A 23,695-nucleotide genomic window follows, 5' to 3' on the forward strand; every position below is an offset into this window, starting at 1 on the left:
CTTGTTCCCCCATCCCCTTTGGCTTCTTCCAATGGCTGCTTAACTAATTTGTCTTGTGCTTACTGGCTTGGGTGAGCTCCTTTGTTAAGACATTATGTCGAAAATTGTGATAATTATCCTGCCAACCCTTTCCTGCACCCACCTCCCAACCTCCTTGATAAAACGTGAACTAAAATATCTCTTCTACAATCACTGGTCATTAACATCCTTAATATTTTGTCTCTCTTCTATGTTATTGCATCTCCTGTAACTTCTTCTTGCAATCCTCTCAAACTAGCTTACCATTAAATTGTGATTTAGTTCATTCACCACTTTGTTTAATTGGACCATTTGCCATTTGTAAGTACTTATTAATGTTGTCCTTTCATTTGAGACGGTATGTGCTGATTTATATCCAGTGCACGATAATCCTGTGCCATTTTTAAGGTCCAATTTAAACAATCCTAATATTTGTCTAAAGGGGTAGTGCCCATAGTGTTTCTGGGTGGAACATTTTTCTTTAGAGGTATACCATATAGTAAGCAAAAATTTAAAAATTGTTCCTGTGATTAACTTTATGCAGTTCATTCAGTTGTATAAGTCTGGTAACTAAACTTGATTCCATCAATAAACACTTGTATTCTCTTTTTGGCGTAAGCTTAATTGACTTTTGGCCAGCTGGCAATTACTCATAATTTAAAACAAGTTTGATAACCTATTTTTAAATTCTTATTGTAAAAAGGACACTATTTTTAGGCTTTTGTCTTTTCAATTCAAGGGAAATGTTAGTTACTGTGTTTGCTGGTCGATAGTGACTTGCAGTATGTAATAATATCTTCAGAAAATGTCAGTGTAAATGTCAGTGTTCAGAAACTAACTTCTCTACCGTAAGCCATGGTTGTTCTTCTACATGTAGAGGAAAGACTGAGACTGCACCAATAATTGGAATTGGTTTATTATTGTCATTTGTATCGCGGTACAGTGAAAAGCTTGTCTTGAATGCCGTTCATCCAGATCGATTCATTACACAGTGCATTGAGGTAGTACAAGGTAAAACAATACAGAATGCAGATTAAAGTGTCACAGCTACAGAGAAAGTACAACGCAGGTAAACAATAAGGTGCAAGGTCTTAACGAGGTAGATTGTGAGGTCAGGAGTCCTTGTTATCGTACAATAATATCATTTAGCTCCAGCAGATCAGAAAGAAAACATGCATACGTATAAAAGCACTCAAATTGCAAAAATTCCATTTCTAAGTATTTTTGAACAGCGGGGTCTATTTCTTAAACACTATTATCAATTAGAAGAACAGTACCTCTTATTCCACCTGGGTAGTCTACCCAAAGACATGAATATTGAATTCTCCAATTTGATGTAACCTGCACCCCCTACCCCCGTCACTTTCTTTCCCATTCTGATCAACCCAGGTTGTCCGACACATCCCCTTTTTTCCAACCCCTCCCCAGCCCCTGATCCCCCCCTGGCTAACCAGGAAATGTTGATCAAGTCTAAACTGGCATAAAGTTGCAAGTGGTAGTTGATCACTGGATTTGCTGACAAAAGAGCTTTAGGAGAATTAAGCTCCAGTGTTTAAATTTAGACAGACAATTGACTAATATAGCAACCACCTTTTGAGTCCAATGAGGAGGAGAATTGGGCAAGATGACTGTTCATATTGGAATTAGTCCTATTGTCATTATTGTAGAGACCAAAAATGGTGCTTCTGTAGCATTCATCATTATGCTCCAGCCCTCTTGCAGCATCAGTTTTTTTTTGTTGTTGTGATGGGCACTAATGGTAAGAGAGAATTTATTGCCTGTCCCTAATTCCTCTGATGTTATCAGTGATTTGCTGCCTTAAACTACTTCATTTTCTTCTGGTGAAGGATGATCATGGAGCTATTGTGTAGGGAGTTTAAGAAATTGGATTCAACAGTAAATGAACAGTTGTATGTTTCCAAATCATGATGACCTAGAGGGAAACTTGCAGATAGTGATGCCTTTTGTCCCTGGGAATAGAGGTCACAGGTTTAGGAGATTGCGTCAAGGTGGCTTTGGCGAGGAATTGTGGTGGATTTTGTCATCCCATTCCTGTCCTGACTTGGTGAAAAGGTTTTAACCAGTCAGCTGGTGAGTTACTTGCCACAGTATGCTTAGCTACTGATCTCCTGTGGTAGTTGTGGTATTTGTGTGGCCGATCCAGTTGAGCTTTTAGTTAATGATAACTCTCAGAATATTGACATTTGGCAATGATAATGACATTGAACTCGAGGGTAAGCGGTTAGACTGCCTTGTTGGAGGTGGTCATTGCTCTCTATTGCAGTGCAATGATGTTATTTGCAGATCATTCTTGAACATTGTCATTGTATTGCTGCAATGCAATACATTCAGACTGCAATATTCAGATAATTCCATTATCTGAGGAGGTGAGAATAAAATTCAACATTTTTTGGTCTTGAGTGAAATTCCCATTTCTGACTTTGTAATGGAAGGAATGTTATTGATGAAACAGTTGAAGGCGGCTGGGCCCGAAACACTGAGGATCTACAGTGAAGACCTGGGAATGAGATGATGAGCCTTCCTTTGTGGAAGGTATAACTCCAGCCAGTGGAGAATTTTTTTCCTCTTCTTGATTATTGTAGACTCTTGTACCAGGGCTTATAATGCTAATTCAATCAAATACTAACTTGATGGAGTTCAGAGTAGACACGAGCATTTCACCTTGGGAATTTAGCTGTCCTGTCCATGTTTGCACCAAGTCAACAATGAGATCAAAAGCCCAGTAGTCCCAGCAAAATCAAATGGATTAGCAGTGAGCAAGTATCATTTGATGGCACTGTTGATGTCAACTTCCATCATTTCACTCATGGTGAGAGATTCCTGGATTGGATTTGACCTGCATCTTGTGCACTCTTGGGACAGTTTTCCATTTCTGGTAAATTTTTTTCTCCTGCAATTTCAAATTTCAATGGTTGTCTTCCAATTATACCTACTGCAGATGTAGTTTTTGTTGTTCAGTAGTCCTTAATGCACTCTTTCAGCTTGTAACAGTTAACTGTAATATTCAATCACTTAAGATTAATGTATCTTTATTAGTCACATGTACATCGAAACACAGTGAAATGTATCTTTTGTGTAGAGGGTTCTGGGGGCAGCCTGCAAGTGTTGCCACGCTTCTGGCATCAACATGGCATGCCCACAACTTCCCAACCTGTACGTCTTTTTCCACCCCAAAATAGACTATCACTTTTGTTTCTATCCCATCCCCACATTCTCTACAACTTAAAACTCATTTCATTTCCAACTTTCCCAAGTTCCTGACAGTTGATTGACCTGAAATGTTGACTCCTTTTCTCTTTCCACACGTGCTTTCTGGTTTGAGTGTTATCAGCATTCTCTGTTAATATTTCAGGTGTGTGATATCAACGATATTTTACTTTTGAATAGAGCTAATTGCCTTTAGCTGGCTTCCTTTTGTGAGGATTAATGTTGTCTATGAATAAACAGTCACATTTCTTGAAAAGTTAGCGCTTTGATCAATTGGATTTAAAGTATTCCCTCTGAGGTGTTCAGTGTGCAAACCAGGGGGTACTGATTTAAATGTACTGTACATAATTGAAAAACAAAGATTTCTCCCCGTAAGGTATAAGAGATGTCTAAACAAAGAATTGAATTAATTTTGAAATCCCCAGCAGTTTTTTTTGGGAAATGGGACTCCACATTTTTTGTGGTGGGCACAGGGTAGTTCAGCAGTAATCCTTACCTGTCACACTATTTAAATTTTAAAAAACCTGCTTCCGAATATACAAGCACTAATTTCTTTAGCCAGTTTTAATGTAAATACGTATACTTCTATATCCTAACTGTCATGAACTAATGCTACTATTCACGTGAACATGCTCCATGAACGCAGCCTGAAAATTACCACACCTTTCCACTGATCCTTCTAGTTTCTGGGCCAGTTCTTTTTCCAGTTTGCTTCTAATATAATTCTGGAGCAAAACTGAAGACATGACCCCAAACTAATGTGCTGCTGGAAGGAGGCCACTGCTAAGTCTGAAATAAAATAAGAAGATATTGGAAAAAAATTTAGGTCTGTGGAAAGAGACGCAGCTAATGTTTCAGATTTTTGGCATCTGCAGTTTTTTGATTTTTATTGGTTGCTGTTGGGTTTCTTGCCTTGGTATCCTAATGTTTCTCTTTCTGATTTTTAAAGTATCATCTTCCATTCTAGCAGAAAAGTAATATATGTTTAATATGATATTTGGAGGAATCTTTTTCAATAACTTTTCGATCTAACAAACTCTAGATTTGAGCAATGAACTAGAATTTGGTTAACAATTAGAGTCCAAGTTTTAAACTTCTTAATTTCAAAAAAAAAGTCTGAACAGATCAAAAAGGTAGGCTGAATTGTTAATTGATAAATTTGCAGACAAATAGTGGAAAGTATTCAGATAATGCTGTAATACAAAACTAGCACAGATCCCTAGAAGGCAATAGCTTCACTTGTTTGGTTAGTCAGCCATAGTCAGCAAATGAGGTAAGAGACATCATCCAGTTAAAAGAAAGGTTTACATAAATAAAAATCCAGACAGTGAGCTATAAAAAGCAACTATGGAATATAAAGAAACTAGGACAGGTTGAAATTAAGAATCCATTTTGTCTTATGTACTTTAATTTGTAACAGACTGCATTTCCAGAATCTGGCAATAACAGTCTGGAAAATGTCCAGAAAATCAGTACGGAACTTCATGGTCCCTACATGGTCAGTAGGAATCAACAATAATTCTTATTTTTGTAGTTCTGACCTTGTAGTAAGTAAATGTTTTTATTTGCATGGTTCTGACCTGATGAAAATAAAATTATCTGACGGTTGTTTGTTTGTACATGTAAGGAGTTAAGTTGGAGTTAAGTTGAGTTTGTTACATTCTAAAATTCTTTAAGGAATTTTTACCTGCTGATATCAAAACTCTGAAATAATCTTTTATGCAAGTGATTCAGTTTACAGAATGTAAGATGTGATGTAATTCCGTTAATTTAAAGTCTATTGTGACACAGTCACAAACTGCTCAATAACTCTAATGTGAGGTCTTTTGCAGCTTTGAATCATTGTGTAGGTTGTCTGTGAGTATCTTAACCTTAAGGAAATGTATTAGGAGAAATATTCATGTCTATATCTCTCATTGCTGCCAGAGGAGTAATTGGCTTGTCTCTAATTATGCTAATCAAAAGCACAAAGGGGATTTAAGATAAAACTGCTTAGGTATATCAAAGCTAGTAGTAAATGCATTTTATAAATACATTAGTGAGAAAGTGAAATTTGGGTCCATAAAAGGTAGGTGTATGTGAGATTGTAAAAGATACTGAAATACTATTCTTGAGTGAATACTTTTTTATTGGAGATGAAGGGATTAAAAACTTATTAATGGATCATGGATGGATTTAACGTGTTTTTTCTTACAATATTTTTTTATTAAATCAATGAAAAACCATACAGTACATCAAAAAAAATAAAAATACTACTAAATTGTGTTAAATCATATTTGAGATCACACTACTCTAATAATCAGGTGATAGTTAATAAAGAAAAATTGGAATCATTTTATTATTTTTAAAAAAATCTACACCCACTACCAAAAACCCAAGCTGTTTGATTTTTTAAAAAAAGACAAGGAAAAACCCTTGAAACATAACAATGTCAGCCAATATCTATATTTTAGTCACCAAATCAAAGGTTTTGAAAATAATTCAAAAAAGATCCCCACAGGGTTTGAAAGACTGTTAGATTCAAGAATTGAACAATGGATTTTCTCTAGATTCAGGTATGACATAACATCCCGTAACCATTGAGCATGAGTAGGCAGAATAACTGCCTTCCATTTAAGCAACACAGCCCTCCTGGCTATAAGAGAAATAACAGCCAGAATGTGTCAATCAGAAGCCTTCAAAGTTGTTTCTTTTTCTCCAACAATCCCAAATAATGCAATCAAAGGATTAAGTTTAAAATTTATTTTAAAAAGCACAGAAAAAGTTTGAAACACCTCTGTCCAATATTTTTTTAAGACTCTGACATGTCCAGGACATGTGAATTAAAGAAGCCTCTTCTTTATTGCATTTGTCACAGTAAGGAGATATATCGGAATAAAAACAGGGTAGTTTGTTTTTAGACAAGTGAGCTCTATGGACCACTTTAAATTGAAGGAGAGAATGACGGGCATATAATGACGAAACATTAACCAATTTTAAAAACTTCATTCCAAGTTTCCTCAGAAATTGACATCTGCAAATCTTGTTCCCAAGCATTTTTAATTTTATCTAGTGGAACCTTACTCATTTCTAATAACCTGTCATAAATATTAGATATTGAGCCATTGTGAAAAGGCTTCAAATTAAAAATTACATCTAATAAATTTTTATCAGGACTCACAGGAAAAGAATGTAGTTGAGATTGAAGAAAATCTCTAATTTGTAAATATCAGAAAATATGAGTTTTTGGTAAATTATACTTGGTTGACAATTGTTCAAACAAAGAAAGGTTTCCCCCAACAAACAGATCCTGAAAGCAAGTAATACCCAATTTGTCCCACTCTTTAAAAACTACATCAGTCATAGAAGGTTTAAAAAAAATTAGATAAAATGGGACTGGACAAAGAAAAACTCGATAAACCAAAAAATTTTCTAAATTGTAACCAAATTCTCAAAGCGTGTTTAACTGCTAAATTATCAGTTAGTTTATCTAATGATAAAGGAAGTGAAGAACCAAGCAGAGAAGTAATAGAAAACTTTTTAACCAAGTTAGCTTCTGAAGAAACCCATACTGGACAAGCCTCTTGATTAATGTCACCAAAACATAAGACTTCATATATTGACTGCCCAGTAATATAACCTAAAATCAGGTAAGGCTAAACCTCCATTCTTTTTAACCTCTGAAGGTGAACTTTATTTAGTCTAGGATGTTTGTTATTCCATATGTAGGAAAATATAATTGAATCAAGAGAGTCAAAAAAGGACATGTGTTTTTTAAAGTTTTAAAATGGCCAGGAAACAAATAATATGCCTGAAATGGATAATTCTTCGAGATCTAATGATTTCTATATTGACTATTTATTTAAAACACAAGTAATTTTCAGTCTGTAAGTTTCTAAATCTCAAGACTTGTTTTCAATTGTAAAATTCCATTTCATTATTCCATTATTTAAGGGGAGAGAGAGAGAAAAACAAATTAAGCTGTGGATACACCATCTTAACATTATTTATGGGAAGTGTAATTTCCATGCTTTTGCCAGTGGTAGGAGGACCGAGCAATTCAAGAAATGTACTGATTTTTTTTTTTAAAAAGGTATGCATTTGCAAACACAGAACAGTACAGCACAGGAACAGGCCCTTTGGCCACAATGTCTCTGCTGCCCATGATGCTTAAAGTTAATCCCATCTGCATGCACATGGTCCATATCCCTCTATTCCCTGCCTGTTCATATGCCTATCTAAATGCCTCTTAAATGTCACTATTGTAACTGCTTCCACCATCTCCCCTGGCAGTGTGTCTGTGGGGAAAGGAAAACTTGCCTCACAAATCTCCTTTGAACTTCACAGACACACACCTTTAATCAATGCCCTCTGGTATGTGACATTTCCATCCTAGGAAAAATACTCATAATTTTATATACTTGTATCAGATAGACCCTTGGCCTCTGCTCCAGAGAAAACAGTCCAAGTTTGTCCAACCTCTCGTCATAGCTAATATTCTCTAATCCAGGCAACATCTTGGTGAACTGCTCCAAAGCCCTCCACATCCTGTATTGCGGTGACCTGAACTGTGCACAATGCTCCAGATGTGGCCTAACCAAACTTTCATACAGCTGCAGCATGACCTGACAACTTTTTATACTCAGTGCCCTGACCAATGAAGACAAGTATGCTGCCTTTACCAACCTATTTACTTGTGTTGCCTCTTTAATGAAGCTATGGACTTGCACCCAAAGATCCCTCTGTACATCAGTGCACCTATGTGTCCTGCCATTTTCTGTATGCTTTCCTCTTACATTTGACCTCCCAAAGTGCAATGCCTCACTCTTGTCCAGATTAACCTCCATCTGCCATTTGTCTACCCTCATTTCCAACTGATCCATATTTTGTTGAATTCTTTGACAACCATCATCACTGTCTATAACTCTGCCAACTTTCATGTTTTGCATCCTAATGCAATTTGCCTACATACCTGGTCTTCTAATTCACCTGACTATTGGGAGGCCTATAATATAACCCCACCAAAGTGACTGCCCCTTTCTTATTCATCCTAAATTCTACCCATGTAGCCTCACTGGCTGATCACTCTGGGATATCCTCCCTAAGTACTGACGTAATACTCTCTCTGATCAGCATCCCCTCCCCTTTTTCACCCCCTTCTGTCACACCTGAAACTTCTGTACCCCAAGATATTGAGCTGCTAATCCTGACCTTCCCTCAACTTCGTTTCCATGATTACAGCAAAATCATAATCCCATGTGCTGATGCATGCTCTTAGCTTGTCCTTCTTCCCTGCAAGACTCCTTGCATTAATGTAAATGCAGTTAAGCCTACCAGCCCTCTTGTACTTCTCCTGCTCTGTTAGGATCCTAGGAGGGAAGCCATCCAGACCAGGGGACTTGTTAGCCTTTTCTCCCATTAGTTTGCCTAGCACTTTCTTTAGTGATCATAATGGTATTTAATTCCTCCCCTAATATTAGTCCTTATTACTGGGATGCTCATAATATCTTCTGCCATGAAATGTCTGATTTCTCGAGTGGGACAAAAGCAAAATTGTTTACTGAATCGTGTTTTAGCATTTTCATCATTGGTATATATTAAATCTTTTGTTTAAGCTTGCTTTGCATCCAGTAGTATTTCTGCAATCTTAATATTTATGCAACCATGATTTCAATGTTAGTTGAGGCTATTAATTTGTGATATACTATATTTATTTGCATTTCAGTTTATAAACTTCAGTTTTAACAGTTGCTATGATTCTAAAACTGTACTGTTCACATTTAGCAGATATACCTTGAAGCTATAATGGGTTTAATAAATTGCCAAGATCTTTGAATGGAAATGTAAAAAAAAGCTATTGGCTCTGAAGAACTTAAATTCAAAATGACAGCAACTGAAGATAAAAGGACCATGCATGAACGAACATTTGTGAATCCAAAGCCACCAGAATACTGCAATCCAAATAAACCTAGCCGCATGACAAATCAGCTGCAATATTTGCAGAACGTGGTGGTTAAAGCTTTGTGGAAGCACCATTTTGCATGGCCATTCCAGCAGCCTGTTGATGCTGTGAAACTAAACTTGCCTGTAAGTATTACTTATTCATCTGTTTGCAACACATTTACACTGTCATGCTTTATTCAGCAGCAGTAACTAATGAATTGCTCAGCACATCAGCCGTGAGGTTGGAGATCAAACATTTTGACTGTATCTACAGGAAAATTAAGTTGTTTGAATTTGGGTGTATGGGCAGGCTGTCTTCGTAAGAATTATAAGTAACACTGGCAGCAGACACTAAAATTAGTGAATACTATATAATAAATGCTGCCTACACAAACATCTCGCACTTGAGGATACCTACTTTCGGTGTGCTGATAGGATTTTTTTGATTTTAAGTTATTGCCCATTGTTCCTACCACTTGTCTCCAGTGGAGAATGTTTGCATGAGTTGATTTTCTTTCTCTGAAAGAAGTGATTGATTGACCTGCAGCCCAGTGAGAATAGAGCAATTCAAGTGTTGGAAGACACTGGAAGTTTATTGCCTTGTTTTAATCTTGGAAAAGTATGGACAACCAGAACTACAAAAGCAAACCTAAGCAAAAGATTCAATTTATGCTAATGATGAAAATGCTAATACATAATTAATTGGGGCTTTTTGGTATTGTGCCATATTATCACAAGAGGAGACTATTCAGCCCATTATCCATTGCAGTTCTTTACTAGAGAAATCTAGAAGGAACCGATATTCCAAAGACCTTTGATAGCAGTTTCTCCTAATCACTCTTTTTGAATTTTTCCACTCTAAGATCCTGTTATTAACTACTTCGTCAGCCAGAAGTAAAAAAGCCCTTTACCAAGTGCTTCATCAAAAATTAGCTTGCCAGAAGTATAACTTAACAGATCTTTTGACTTTGGCTTCAGTGGAAATAACACCACTATTTGAAGTAGTTAGTCCTAACAGTTCCCATCACTTAACATCATTTGGAATAATCTATACTGGAAAATTTCTATAACCTCGATGTTTTTAAAAATGTTATTCTTGATGGAGGATTCATGGGCTTGCTCGCCTTTATTGAGAAGATGGTGGTGGCTCTTGAACTATTGCAGGTATTATTATAATTGGTCTAATTAAATAAAGTGACATGCAAGATTGCCAGGTTTGATTATTTTTCTGAAGGATGTCAGTAAATCATTGAGGTTTGTGCTCAGTCTGACAGCTTTCTGGTCATTTTATTACCATTATCAGTTTATTTTGAGTTTATTTTTGTATTAAAACAAAAACTGATAATATAAATCCTCCCAAACTGCAATGGTGGAATTTGAAGTTGTATTCTATACATTATTGGTCTATACCCATACATTGTTATGGTTTAACCAGTCTTTTTCAAAAATTTATCGAGCTAATTTACTTCACCAAAACCCAGATTTATCACCCTTTTTTCCCTGTGTTTATTTGTTTGCATGTGTGCTCTCAGGAAATATTTCAACCCTGACATCCAATACAATAGCAAAATGCTGTGAATGCTGACAATCTGAAATAAAAATTGCAAAACTTAGCAGGTCAGGCAGCCTCTGTGGGGTCATAGGAAGGATAGATGGAGAGAGTTAACACTTCAAATCTTTGTTCAATTTTCCTTACAAAATGTTGTTTCCATATCCTTATTGTGTCACATTTTGTTTTCTCAACAATTATACACTTGGTTTTCTCAATCCAGACCCACTGCTATATTATTGGTAAGCATTAAGGTTGAGTTTCATAATGGTTCCATCCAAATCTTCTACATGAGATCTGGTTCTACTGAAATATGAACAATGCACACTGACCCAAACAATGCAGATTCCCTCCTAAATTTTTGTGAGATACCTGTCTTAATTTCCAGATGTCTGAGTACTGCATTCTACTTGACTGATAAATTCCCTGTTTTTTGAAAAAAAAGAACTATATTTATTCATGTGGAAAATTTACAATGTTTGATCAAGTCTTTTCATCATAAATTGAGTGGTTCACATTTTATGTTTAAGGTAATGAGCATCGAGATTGGAGAGGGTAAAGATTTATGGTTTGTTTAATGTGTGCGGGATGTTTTAAAGGATAATTTTCTTAAATTTTTGAAATACTATTAAATTGGTGAACTTGTTGAAGAAAGGGACTAATTAAAACTGATGATTCCAATCTAATGTCAGTGTTTTCTTTCTCATAGGATTATTATCAAATTACAAAGAAGCCAATGGATTTGGGTACAATCAAAAAGCGTTTGGAAAACAAATATTATTGTAAAGCTATGGAGTGTATAGAAGACTTAAATACAATGTTTACCAACTGTTATGTATATAATCGGGTATGAATTACATCTTAATTTGTTTGTGAAAGTTTTTATGGTTATATCATTATCAACATAACCAATGTCTCTTTGCAGCCAGGTGATGATATAGTTCTAATGGCACAAGCACTGGAGAAGCTCTTTTTACAGAAGGTGGCAAAAATGCCTCAAGAGGAAATAGAACTTCCAGTGGCTAATAAGAGAGGAACACATGGAAAAGGGAAAGGATCAGGTAATCAAATGGATATATTCCTCATCTATATATAATGTTTTTAATATTCTATTACGTAAATGTTATGTTAGAGAGAAAGGTGTTATGGTCTTTTTATATAACCTAGAATAATAGAGCAATACAGCACAGATATAGGCCCTTAGGCCCACTGAGTCCATGCCAACCAGGTACCCACCCAGCTAGTCCCAATTTTCTGTGGTCAGCTCATATCCCTCTAAGCCCCACCCCTGCACGCACCTATCCAAGTGCTTCTTAAGTGATACAATTGTACCTGCCTCAACCACTTCCTCTGGCAACTCATTCCGTATATTTACCACCCTCTGCATGAAAATGTTGCCTCTTAAGTCCCTTTTTAAATCTTTCCCCTCACCCTAAATCTATGTCCCCTAGTTTTGGACTCCCCTGGAAAAAGACTGTTACCATCCACCTTATCTCTGCCTCTCATAATTTAAAACACTTCTGTATTCTTCTCCTGCATTCCAAGGGATAAAGTCCCAGCCTGGCCAACCTCTTCCCTATGACTCGGGTCTTAGTCTGGCAACATCCTCATAAATCTATTCTGCCCTGACTGAAGGCTAGCGTGCAAAATGCCTTTCTCACCACCCTGTGATGACGCTTTCAATGAACTATGCACTTGTACTCCTAGGTCCCTCTGTTCCATTACACTCCCTCGTGCCTACCATTCATAGTACAAGTCCTATGCTGGTTTCACTTTCCAAAATGCATCACCTCGCACTTAACTGTATTGAAATCCATTTGCCTCTCCTCAGCCCACTTCCCTAACTGATCGAGACCCCCCCTGTAATCTACGATAACCTTCTTCGCTATCAACAGCACCTCCTAATTTTGTGTCATCCTCAAACTTACCGATCAAGCCTTGTGCATTTGCATCCAAGTCACTAGTCACTGGCCTCCATTCTGAGAAACAACCTTCAACCACCACCCTCTGCTTCCTACCTCCAAGGCAATTTTGAATCCACTTAACTAGTTCTCCCTGAATTCCATGAGACTTAACCTTCCAGACCAGCCTACCATGTGGGATCTTGTCGAAGACCTTGCTAAAGTCCAAATAGACAATATCCACTGCCCTACCCTCATCTACCTTTTTGGTTACCACTTCAAAAAAAAACTCTAAAAGGTTCCATGCACAAAACCATGCTGACTCCTCCTAATCAGACTGTCTACCAAATGCTGGTAAATCTGTTCCTCAGAATTCCCTCCAGTAACTTCCCCACTACTGATGTCAGGCTGACTGGCCTGTAGTTCCCTAGCTTGTCCTTGCTACCCTTCTTAAACGATGGAACAACATTAGCCACCTTCCAGTCTTCAGGAACTTCATCAGTAGCTAACAATGAAGCAAATATCTCCAAGGACCTCCACAATTTCTTCTCCAGTGTCCCACAAAGTCAGAGGACACACTTGGTCAGGCCTTGGGAATTTATCCACCTTAATGTGCTGTAAGGCTGCAAGTACCTCCTCCCTGGTAATACAAATGTCCTCCAAAACATCAACCCTTGTTTCCCTTATATTTTGAGCAATCGTGGTTTTTCTCCTCAGTAAACACCGAGGGGAAATAGTCATTAAAAATCCCACCTACCTGCTGTGGCTTGAGATATAGGCAGCCCTGCTGATCTCTAAGGATACCTACTCTCTCCCCAGCTACCCTTTTACTCTTGATATAGCTCTAAGACCTCTTGGGATTTTCCTTAACCTTACCTGCCAGATCCTTCTCATGCCCTCTCTTTGCCCTTCAGATTTAATCTTTTTATAGTCATTTAAATCTCAATAATCTGATAAGATTTCCAAAATTATTACAAAGCTCCTGGGATTTAATTCAGTTCGTCAAGATTCAAGTAGCTTGGTAAAATTGTGAAGCTTATCTCCAATTTAATTAATGGAGAAGGATCTAATTATGAATAGCCATGCTTGGAGTGGATTAGAAGATATCTTTATCATGGAAATATTATAAAATCTTTGGAAAATAATTCTGTAATGGGTTGGGGTGGACTTTTGACCTCGCAATCTACCTCATTATAGCCTTGCACCTTATTGTCTGCCTGCACTGCATTTTCTCCGTAACTGTAACACTTTATTCTGCGTTCCATTATTGTTTTCCTTTGTACTACCTCAATGCATTGTTGTAATGAAATGATCTGTATGGATGACATGCAAAAGTTTTTCACTGTACCTCAGTACATGTGACAATAATAAACTAATTTACCAATTTTCTAGACTATTGGTTACAAAACAGTGGGAGAGAGTGGAGTTGGCTATTTTGTCACGAACCAGCAACAAAAGAACCACACTGAGCATGATTCAGTGTTAAAAACTATTTTATTAATTACTACTTATGATAATACGTAAAATAAAAGTAAAAATGTTAGTATGTTAGACTTCAAAAATGTTAAACCTTGAACGTTAACCCCAAAACTAAACTCTTTGTGTGTGTGTGTGTGTGTGTGTGTGTGTGTGTGTGTGAGACAAAGTCCCAAACTCCCAGTTCCGGAATGGTTCTTAAAGTTCAGTTCCGCAAGCCATAAGGTGAAACATGAGCAAGGGCTTCTTCAACAACCACCGTTGTCTGAAGATAAGACATAGATGTAGAGAACATAGAGAGAGTAAATACGAAATCCAAATGTTCCACGATGGAACCCAAACGACACTTCAGGGTTTACTCGGTAGTGACTTCCTCACCCCGAAAAGCATCCGAATCGTGGTCGTCCACACAAATACCTGTTTCCTTCTACAGGTCAGCAACAAAGTGAACTCCACTGGATTACTTCCAACTTCCATACATGGATTTCAGTGGCAAACACAGTTATTGTTTCTCATCCATCGATAGAGAAAACAAGCAGGCTGGTGTCTCTCTCCCTTCTCTCTCTCTCTCTCTCTCTCTCCTTCTTCTTCTGACTTCTTCAACAACGTCATTACGTCCTTTATCTTCTATTGATGTAAGCACGCCCCACACACACATACACACACACTCTCTATCTTAAAGGGACTTTCACTGAGTCCGTAACAGCATTCATAAATGTAGAATGTGACCTAGAAGATGGGGAGAGATTTTTAAGATGGAGTCATAGAGATATTTATGATGGAAGAAAAGTAATTTGAATTCTGTGTGTAGAGATTACTAGAGGTACATACAGGGAACGCTACAAAGGTGGGAATAGAAGATATTGGTAGATATTATGTGGTTTTTGAATATCAGTTTTATACCAAAAGGGACATGACATTTGATTGAAATACATAACCAGGGAGAGATTTCAAATGGGCTTTGGGGGTGGGGGGGAAGAAGAGGGAGGAGAAGAGTTTTTGATGGGAGTGCATTGTTGGTCTTTGTTGTGGTATTGTTAATGTCTAGGATAAAAGTTAAAAGAAGGAAAAACAACATGTTAAAAGGGGAGCAGAAAAGGAAGGGCTGAATTAATGAAAAGATTATTAAGCCATATAATGTATTTGTCAATATGGCAACAAATTGGTGGAGCTTTCACTTCACATTCATTCTAATCCACAGTTTTAATATTAAGATGGTGTGGAGCAAGAATTACTATAACTACTCAGCACCAAATGAAATGACAAGTAAATACCAATGGGAAATGATGGAAATAAATTCAAGTCTTTCCATCCTGGTATTAACTCCTACAAGCCCATACAACTTCAGCTAAAATAGTTTGTAGACATCAACTATGTATTTTGGGGGGGAGGGAGATAAATGCAGAAGATTATAGGATTAGATAAGAAATCATGACCAGGATTTTGGCTTTGTCATCATATAAAATAGAAGATTACTGGGAAAAAAAATAAGATGTGCTGAAAATAAAATTGGTGGTAGCTGACAAACTAAATTTTTCAGGCTATTTTCAGCATGCCCGGTCCAAGCATCTGAAATTGTCAGGGACTCTGAATGGGAAGATGACAGGACATTTATCTTTGGTTCTCGTAATATGATTTTGTTAGATCACATGTCTTGAAACATGAGCATTCAATGATAAGTTTCAAATTTTAGAAGCAGCAGAAAAGATAGTGACTGAAGTGAAACAGTTTGACAATCTTCCCTGGTATGTCAAATGAACAGAAGCATTGTGGCCTCTTCTATTCTGCCTATCAGAAAATTGAAGATATTTCCAAGTCTTCATAATTTTGGAGCATAAGTATAATATGCAGGGATGTATCTTGGATTCCATGAGTTTCAAGGAGAAGGTCCACTTGGGGAAAAATACTGGAAAGTGACAAATTAAGAATTGGCAAACCAGACAACAGATCAAAAATTTCAAGTTTGGATTTGTTTGATAACATTAAAAGTAAACTGATCGCCAAGGCATCATGGGAGAAGCAAGTGCTAGGAAATAAATGGATTAATTTGATGATTTATGTTCAGTAACTTATTCTGGATAAAAAGAGAAACCGATGCTGTATAGAATTTTGATCATAAATGAATATTATCATTTTGATCACTTTGCTTCTACTCAAACTCTCCTGGTCAAGAGGTTGGAATGCATTAAGATACCTTGGAAGTAAGGTGCTTTAATTTGGAGAATTGTAAGTACTACCTAGTACTTATTGGGTTGGGGCTTTGTGAAACAACAAGCTTCATTTTGAAAGGGGACTGGGCTACAGACACTGATATCTAATCATTAACTATTCTTTCCCCGGCAACTGTCTGAGGTAGAACAAGGTACTTCACAGCCTTTGTACCTGTCTTGATCCAGAGGTAGGCTTCCAACCACACATTCATGATTGTGGTAAAGACTGCTTATTTCCTCTGCAGCATTGCCTGATTGCCCTGCCACAGCTCAATTTGCTGAAATTAATGCCTTTGTTATCTCTGGTCTTGACTATTCCCACAAGCACTTAACTGTTTAGTTGAGAAGAATACTTGAAGCTCATTATTTGTGGGCCCAATTATCTTGTTTTTAATTCAAAATAATTCTGACATCGTAATGCTGATTCCTAATTCAATTTCCTTTTATCATGCATTCCTTTCAGATTCTATACACAATAAGATGAATAAATAGTGACTAGGTTATTTTGGCATAAAAAGAACATCCTTAAACCTACAATCCATTTATAATTTTGGTGGTTATTCCCTTCAGAATTCAATGACTACCCAACCCTTCATTTTGGGGGTCATTACTGTATTGTGGAACTTGGCAAGGAAATGGGTCTAATAATGTGTGTAGACTTCTGTGGAATTGTGTGCATTTATTCTGCATCCTTCAAGTTGTTTTGAATATGGTTATTGCTGGGTTTTGGGGAAGTGGGGGGGTGGAGCAGGAGGGAAACAGACATAATGTGTGCAAGTACGATTAAAAATTAATCAAATTGTTTATTTGTGTTCTGGTCTCCCTTGGTTTTGATCCTACATTGACACATTTACTGCAATTTGCTGCTGAGTCTTGCCTAGCAAAAAGTTAAACTGCAATTGACAAGTATCTGCAGAAGAAGAAAATCTTGGTGGTTCTGACATAGAATTCTTCGGGGGCGATAATGTCTGGACATATAAGCTTCAGACAAAAAAGAATGTGGAGAGAATAACCATACTGCAAATTGTGGTCCACCAGTTAGAGATCCAGCATAATGTTTGCAACTTAGAAATAACTATTGGAGCCTAAATTTATTGCTAACAGGTGAAACACTGGTTAACTGCCAGATGTACAGATGAATAGCAGCAACCGGAAATAAGATGGGAGCTGCAGAGAGATCAAGTAAAGTTTAGCCAGAACTTTAAAATCATAGGATTTGTATCAATGAAAATCTCAGACATGAACCCCCGAGCATACCTGACTTATTTTGTGCTATTTTTCTGATCAAATTGCTCAAAGAGACTAGGCCCAGTTGAGATAGAAATGGCAATAGAATACAAAACCTACTGAGTGCTTCCAGCAATTGTCACAGAGTGATTTACTAGTATCTGCATTTCTTTCACTCCAGTGAGTGATATAATTGAGTTGTTTAAGATGATGAAAGCAGTTGATGTGTTAATTAGAACATCTTAGTTGAATTAGAAGTAGACTATTGGGTTGATGTCAATTAGTATTACTATATGTTAGAGGAAAGCTGGAACTTGCTCCTCAAGACACTGAGGCAGAAGGACAACTAAAATTTTCAAGATGGAAATTGAATTATGTGGATTTTGGAAACCAGGCAGATAAATTGGATTAAGGTAAAAATATGCAATTGATTATTTTTTAAAATTGGGATAAACTGAAGAGGCTAAGTACTGTACACCTATTCCATTTAAAAGAATATATTGTTTGCCTTACTCTAATTAGGAATGTAAGCGTTTCCAGTACAAATTCTAATGTTAAACTGTCAACTCTTATTACCATTTCACATTACTATTAATTGGTACTTTATTCTCTCTCAAATCTTCTGGGTACTTTATGGGGTGGTCGGGGGGGTGGGTGGGCAGATGTTGCTGGAGAGACTTTTATTGCTTCAACTGCAATCTCGAATGTCCTACAGAATATTGTGAAAATGTTTTGATCGTGTTCCTCACAATTGTATTATTAAATGCTCCATCACCTTGAACACCTGAAACAAATTTGATAACAGAGTCTACTTATAAAAAGCCCGGGTTTCAACTTCAGTTTTTTTTTATGCTTTGAGTATTTCCGACTTACAGGATAGTGGAACTAATTGGAATTTAATCCTGATAATTGCGAGATGTGGCACTTTTGGAGGACTAATAAGGATAATGATATTAGTTAGCAGAACAATGAATAAGAAAAATGCACTTTTTTTAATAGCGTAATCTTGAGAAAGATGAGAAGCAATTACAGTTCCATACTGTATGCTACACTAATGATTGTGATGTTATTGTTTAGATGAGTTAGATGGTGTTAAATATGGTATTAACATAGGGTAGTCCAGTGCTGTGCTGTTCTATCTATGCCTCTCATAATTTTAAAAACCTCCCAGGTCTCCACTCAGCTTCCAATGCTCCAGGGAGAACAACCCAAATTTGTCCAACCTTTTCAGTTTGTACTCTCTAATCCAGGCAGCATCCTGTTAAACCTCATCTGCACAGTACCCACATCCTTCCTATAATGGGGTGACCAGAACTGCACACAATACTCCAAGTGTAGTCTGACCAAAGTTTTGTATCGTTGCAGCATGACTTCCTTACTCTTATACTCAACACCCCTATCAATGAAAACAAGCATGCCATACACCACCTTTACCATCTTATCTACATGCGTAGCTACTTTCAGTGAACTATGGACTTGGACCCCAAAATCCCTCTGTACTTCAGTGCTATTAAGGGGCCTAGCATTAACTGTATACTTTCTCCTTTCATTTGACCTCCCGAAGTACAACATCTCAAACTTGCCTGGATTAAATTCCATCTGCCACTTCTCTGCCCATATCTGTAACTGATCTATATCCTGTTGTACTCTTTGATAGTGCTTTACACTGTCCATAGCTCCACCAATCTTGGTTTCATCCACAAATTTGCTAATCCACCCATCTATATTTTCATCCAAGTCATTAATGTATATCACAAACAATTAGTTTTGCTTTGACGTAATTGCTGATCCTCATCTGCTTCCCAGAAGGAAATGATACTCCTAATCTCTTCTCAGATGGTGGTTATTCCTTTGGACCACCAGCTGTTGACCTGGGAGGTGAAGGGGATGGGAAGGAGGGGGAGGCTGAGATCAATGTTTTGGCAAGGAAGGGACAGGGGTTGTGATTCTTCCAGTGGCTTTGTTGATGACTTGGTTTTGTAAAACAAAATATTTGCTATGGGGAGCTTCCTTTTTCTTTATTTCATCGTGTATTTCTGCTTAAGGAGTAAAAGCACTTTCTATATCCCTTTTGACTCAAATATTACCCTCAGAAGATGGATCTTATTGAAACAATAAGTATGTCAATGCTTTTAATGCTTGTCAAGCATCAAGATCTGGATATCAACTTTTCTTTAGCTGATTCCTCAGACACTCTCTGTAGTAATTCTTGAAAATCTTGTTAGCTCTTATTTTCTTTCAAGTAACACTGCAACCTTTTCCTCTGTCGGAAAATATTTCTGCAACTTCATGAACCAGTTTAATGATGCAAGATTTTTGTGAATACTGACAGAAATCCTGTGGAATTGTTCAGTCTCTAGCTATATATTGTGCCAGCAAGCATTAATTGTGGCCAATGTCAATTTGTTGTGAGATTCCTTTATTCTGGCTATATGGTTAGTAATATTCTCTTTCCAGTGTTTTGGAAATGCATTGAGGGCAATATCAGTATAGGTATGGTGAATGCATTTAAAAGTACACCTTGTTTGAGAGTCTAGATGAGAGAGGGGGTGTTGTGAGGAAGGAACACCACCTGGACATCAGGGTGTCTGAATTCAGAGTTCTTTGGGTGACTTGGAGCATTATCCAAAATCAGCAGTGCTTTTATTCCATTCATTTTTCTTGCTGATATTTCTTAATCTCCTTTATGAAGCGGTTATGAAACCAGTGCAAAGACATAGTAGCAATCATCCATCCTTTCGATTTGCCTTGCAACAGATTCTTGCTTTCTGCTCCTTAATGCAGAAGGATTCTCAGAGCAGTAAAGAAACATGGGCTTCACCATCCGCCCAACTGCTTCACCTCGTGCTGCATTATACAGCACAAAACACTTCCTGAAATTATTGAACCACCTGCTGCCTGCTTTAAATGTTCCTTTTGCTTGTTGACATCCCCACACCACCTGTTTTCTCTTTGTACAATTCTGTAACCTTGGTGTGAATGGATGCAAGATCTACAGGAGCATTTATTTTTCTTTTTGCTTAATGTCCTCTATTCACAAGCTTAAAGCTCCTTCCATTTGCACTATAGCTTTTCCACATATTTTTGCAATTTTCAGATCACTAAAAGCTACAGTTTTTTTGCTTTAGACTTGATTGAACAAATGGTTGACTCATTAACCATATACAACCTCTTGATCACGGCTCCACTTTAGCCACCAGCTAGTTTATCCAAGACTTTCACATTTTACACTAATGTTGGCACCACTTTTTTTTTGTCTTTCAGTGTTTCACTTAAAAATACTGAAACATTAGATTAACATGCTAAATTTGGAATGCAAGTTATTGCACAATGTTTACTGAGGCAGATCCAGTGGAACTGGATGAAGCAGTGCGATGCAGATGCTCACACCCAATCTGCACGCATTTTTGCTCTTTTGAAGGTGTTATAAATCTTTGACTTGAGAAAATTCAAGATGGGGATCTGAGGCGGTCCTTGCAAGTATGTGGATAATGAAAACTGAGTGTTGATTGACCTTAATCATTCAAATTTACTACATTTTTCTCCCCGTTATCCTTGGTCTTTTAAAAATATTTAATTAATGTTGCATGAATGAATAAATGTGTGTGCATAACATCTCAAGCTCCAACAAATAAAGATATTTCATTTAACTTTCTATATCAGTGAATAGAAATGACCTCTGTTCATGGAAACGGTTCCTGGGTGTCAACATCTCAGGGGATCTATCTTGGCCCCAACACATTGATGCAATCATGAAGAAGGCACACCAGCGGCTCTACTTCACTAGGAGTTTGAGGAGATTTGGTATGTCACCAAAGACTCCTGCAAATTTCTACAGATGTACAGTGGAGAGCATTCTGTCTGATAGATTCACTGCCTGGTATGGAAGCTCCAATGCACAGGATCGAAAGAAGCTGCAGAGGGTTATAGACTCAGCCAGCTCCATCATGGACACAACCCTCCCTGCTATCAAGGACCTCTTTAAGAGGTGGTGCCTCAAGAAAGTGGCAACCATCATTAAGGACCCACACCACCTGGGACATGCCCTCTTCATGTTACTACCATTGGGGAGGAGGCACAGGAGCCTGAAGACCCAACATTTCAGGAACAGCTTCCTCCCGTCTGCCATCAGATTTCTGAATGGTCCATGAACACTACTTCATTATTTCACTTTTGCACTATTTATTTATTTTTGTAACTTGTAGTAATTTTTGTCTTTGTCTTGCACTGTAATGCTACCACAAAATAACAAATTTCATGACATTCATCAGTGATAATAAACCTTATTCTGATTAAGCCACTGTTAAGTGTTCTCGTTATTCTCTGCTGCACTATATGTGCATAGAACTAAAAATAATTTATGGCACACAAAATAGGTCATAAGCCTGACTGATCTATGCTGGCACTTAAGCTCTCAAAGTGCCTCCTTCAGCCCTACTTTATCTCTTTCTGTTCCTTCCTCCCTCATGCCCTTAGCTTGGCTTCTCTTTTAATGCATCTGTTATTCATCCTCACTACTCCCTAGTGGTAGTAAATTTCACCTTCTAATCATTATCTGTGTAGTCTTCTATTGTAAAATAGTATTTTATTTCCAAAATACTTTTGGTGGTTTTTCCAGAGTATGCTTTTTTAATTATAACATGCCCTAAATTGCTCATAATCTAACTTTGGCATGATCATTTTATGTACAATTGTATAATTATTGCATTTCTCTTGGATTTGGTGTCCTTTTCGTGGCCTATTATGGGCAGAAGATGTGTGGGGTTGAATACTGCATAGCCAAGATCCCACAGTGACGTATTTAATGTTTGCACTACTATCCAAACCATTCTGAGAACTTTCTAATACTTGCTGTAGATATTTGTTAACTAATGATTATTATTCACTGCAGAATTGAGAATTGGGCGATATAAATGTGAGCAGCACAGATTATCAAATGTGCAATATTCTTGGCTAAAGGTGTTGAAAAGAATTTCCCACACTGCTAATTCCATCACTGATTTCTATGCTTTAAATTTGATTGGGAAATAAGGGTTTGGATGCTGAGTTGCTTGTGGGGATTATTTTAAAGTGGGAGAATTCAATGTGCATGCCGCTAGGCTGCAAGGTTCCAAGTGCAGGGAAAGTCCTACTTTTAAAATTTATCCAGCCGTAATCACCTCAGGCCGGTCATTAATTATAATGTGGAAGGCAGATGTAAAGACAGAAATTGCTGTTACTGTTCTTTGAATGTAATGATGCCCTCTTTGTTTGCTGCCAACAGTGTCCTCAACCATGCAATCAAAATTATGTCCACCTGCTTCTGAAGTTGCAATTCAGAAACCAGTGATATCAACCCAAACAAAAACAACTTTGTTGCCAGATACTCTAGTTCCTCCTCTAATTTCAGCAAATCAACCTGTTACAAAAGTAAGCGTTTCTATTTTTGAATAGGAATTTAAAAAGATTTCTATCTTTTTATTTTATGTAATGGTTATTGCTGAAAACTGAAAATTTAGAATCTCTTTAAAGCTCTGAAGAGAGATGGGAATGTGCTAGCAGCTTTATGAAATGGATGCAGAAGGTAAGGTACATTTAACTGAGTCAGGAAGGCAACTGAAACAAAGGTTGGAAAAATGAAACCAAGTTAGCCATGATTAATGTGTACTTTAGGGCAAAGAATCTCAGAAATAAAGGGAATGAATTGAGGGATAGGCATGTGCAACTATGATATGGCCAATACTGAAGTGTGACAGGATAGCAGCCCATTGTTTCTAATTACAGGATTTTTTAGAGGGCAGGAGTATTATAAAAGGAGGGAGTATAGTAACATCAGCTAAGGAAACGATTACAGTTGTGTGGACAGATATGCCATCAAAATCAATGTACTAGGCTGATGGATTGAACTAACAAAAGGTGCAATCATATTGCTGGGAGTGTACTTTAGGCATTCAAGCAATCAGAAAATTAAAAAGCAAATATGTAGGCAGTTTCGGTGAAATGCCAAAACAAAAGAGGTAACAGATTTCAAAAACTCTGACACTAACATTAACTCTGACAGTAGTAGAGAAAAAATTTAGAAAATCCAGAATTCTTGAAATGTATGTAAATCAGTATAGAGCAAACCCAGTAAGAGGAGGTGGCACTGATTGTAGTTTCATAATGACCTAGTAAAAAGGGCAATA

The 23,695-nt window shown here is 37.2% G+C and overlaps 1 protein-coding gene across 1 annotated transcript in view; it reads left to right on the forward strand.

The window, feature by feature from the left end:
* The first annotated feature begins 9,108 nt into the window (after positions 1–9,108).
* LOC127568956 (bromodomain-containing protein 3-like) overlaps positions 9,109–23,695 on the forward strand; it is a 56,738-nt gene continuing 42,151 nt past the window's right edge. Inside the window, exons 1-4 of the mRNA XM_052013231.1 lie at positions 9,109–9,312; positions 11,427–11,564; positions 11,643–11,778; positions 22,795–22,940. Of these exons, the coding sequence (XP_051869191.1) occupies positions 9,109–9,312; positions 11,427–11,564; positions 11,643–11,778; positions 22,795–22,940 (624 nt within the window). The remainder of the gene's footprint in view (positions 9,313–11,426; positions 11,565–11,642; positions 11,779–22,794; positions 22,941–23,695) is intronic.

Source organism: Pristis pectinata, chromosome 3 (genome assembly GCF_009764475.1).
Source record: "Pristis pectinata isolate sPriPec2 chromosome 3, sPriPec2.1.pri, whole genome shotgun sequence".
NCBI classification, from domain to species: domain Eukaryota; kingdom Metazoa; phylum Chordata; class Chondrichthyes; order Rhinopristiformes; family Pristidae; genus Pristis; species Pristis pectinata.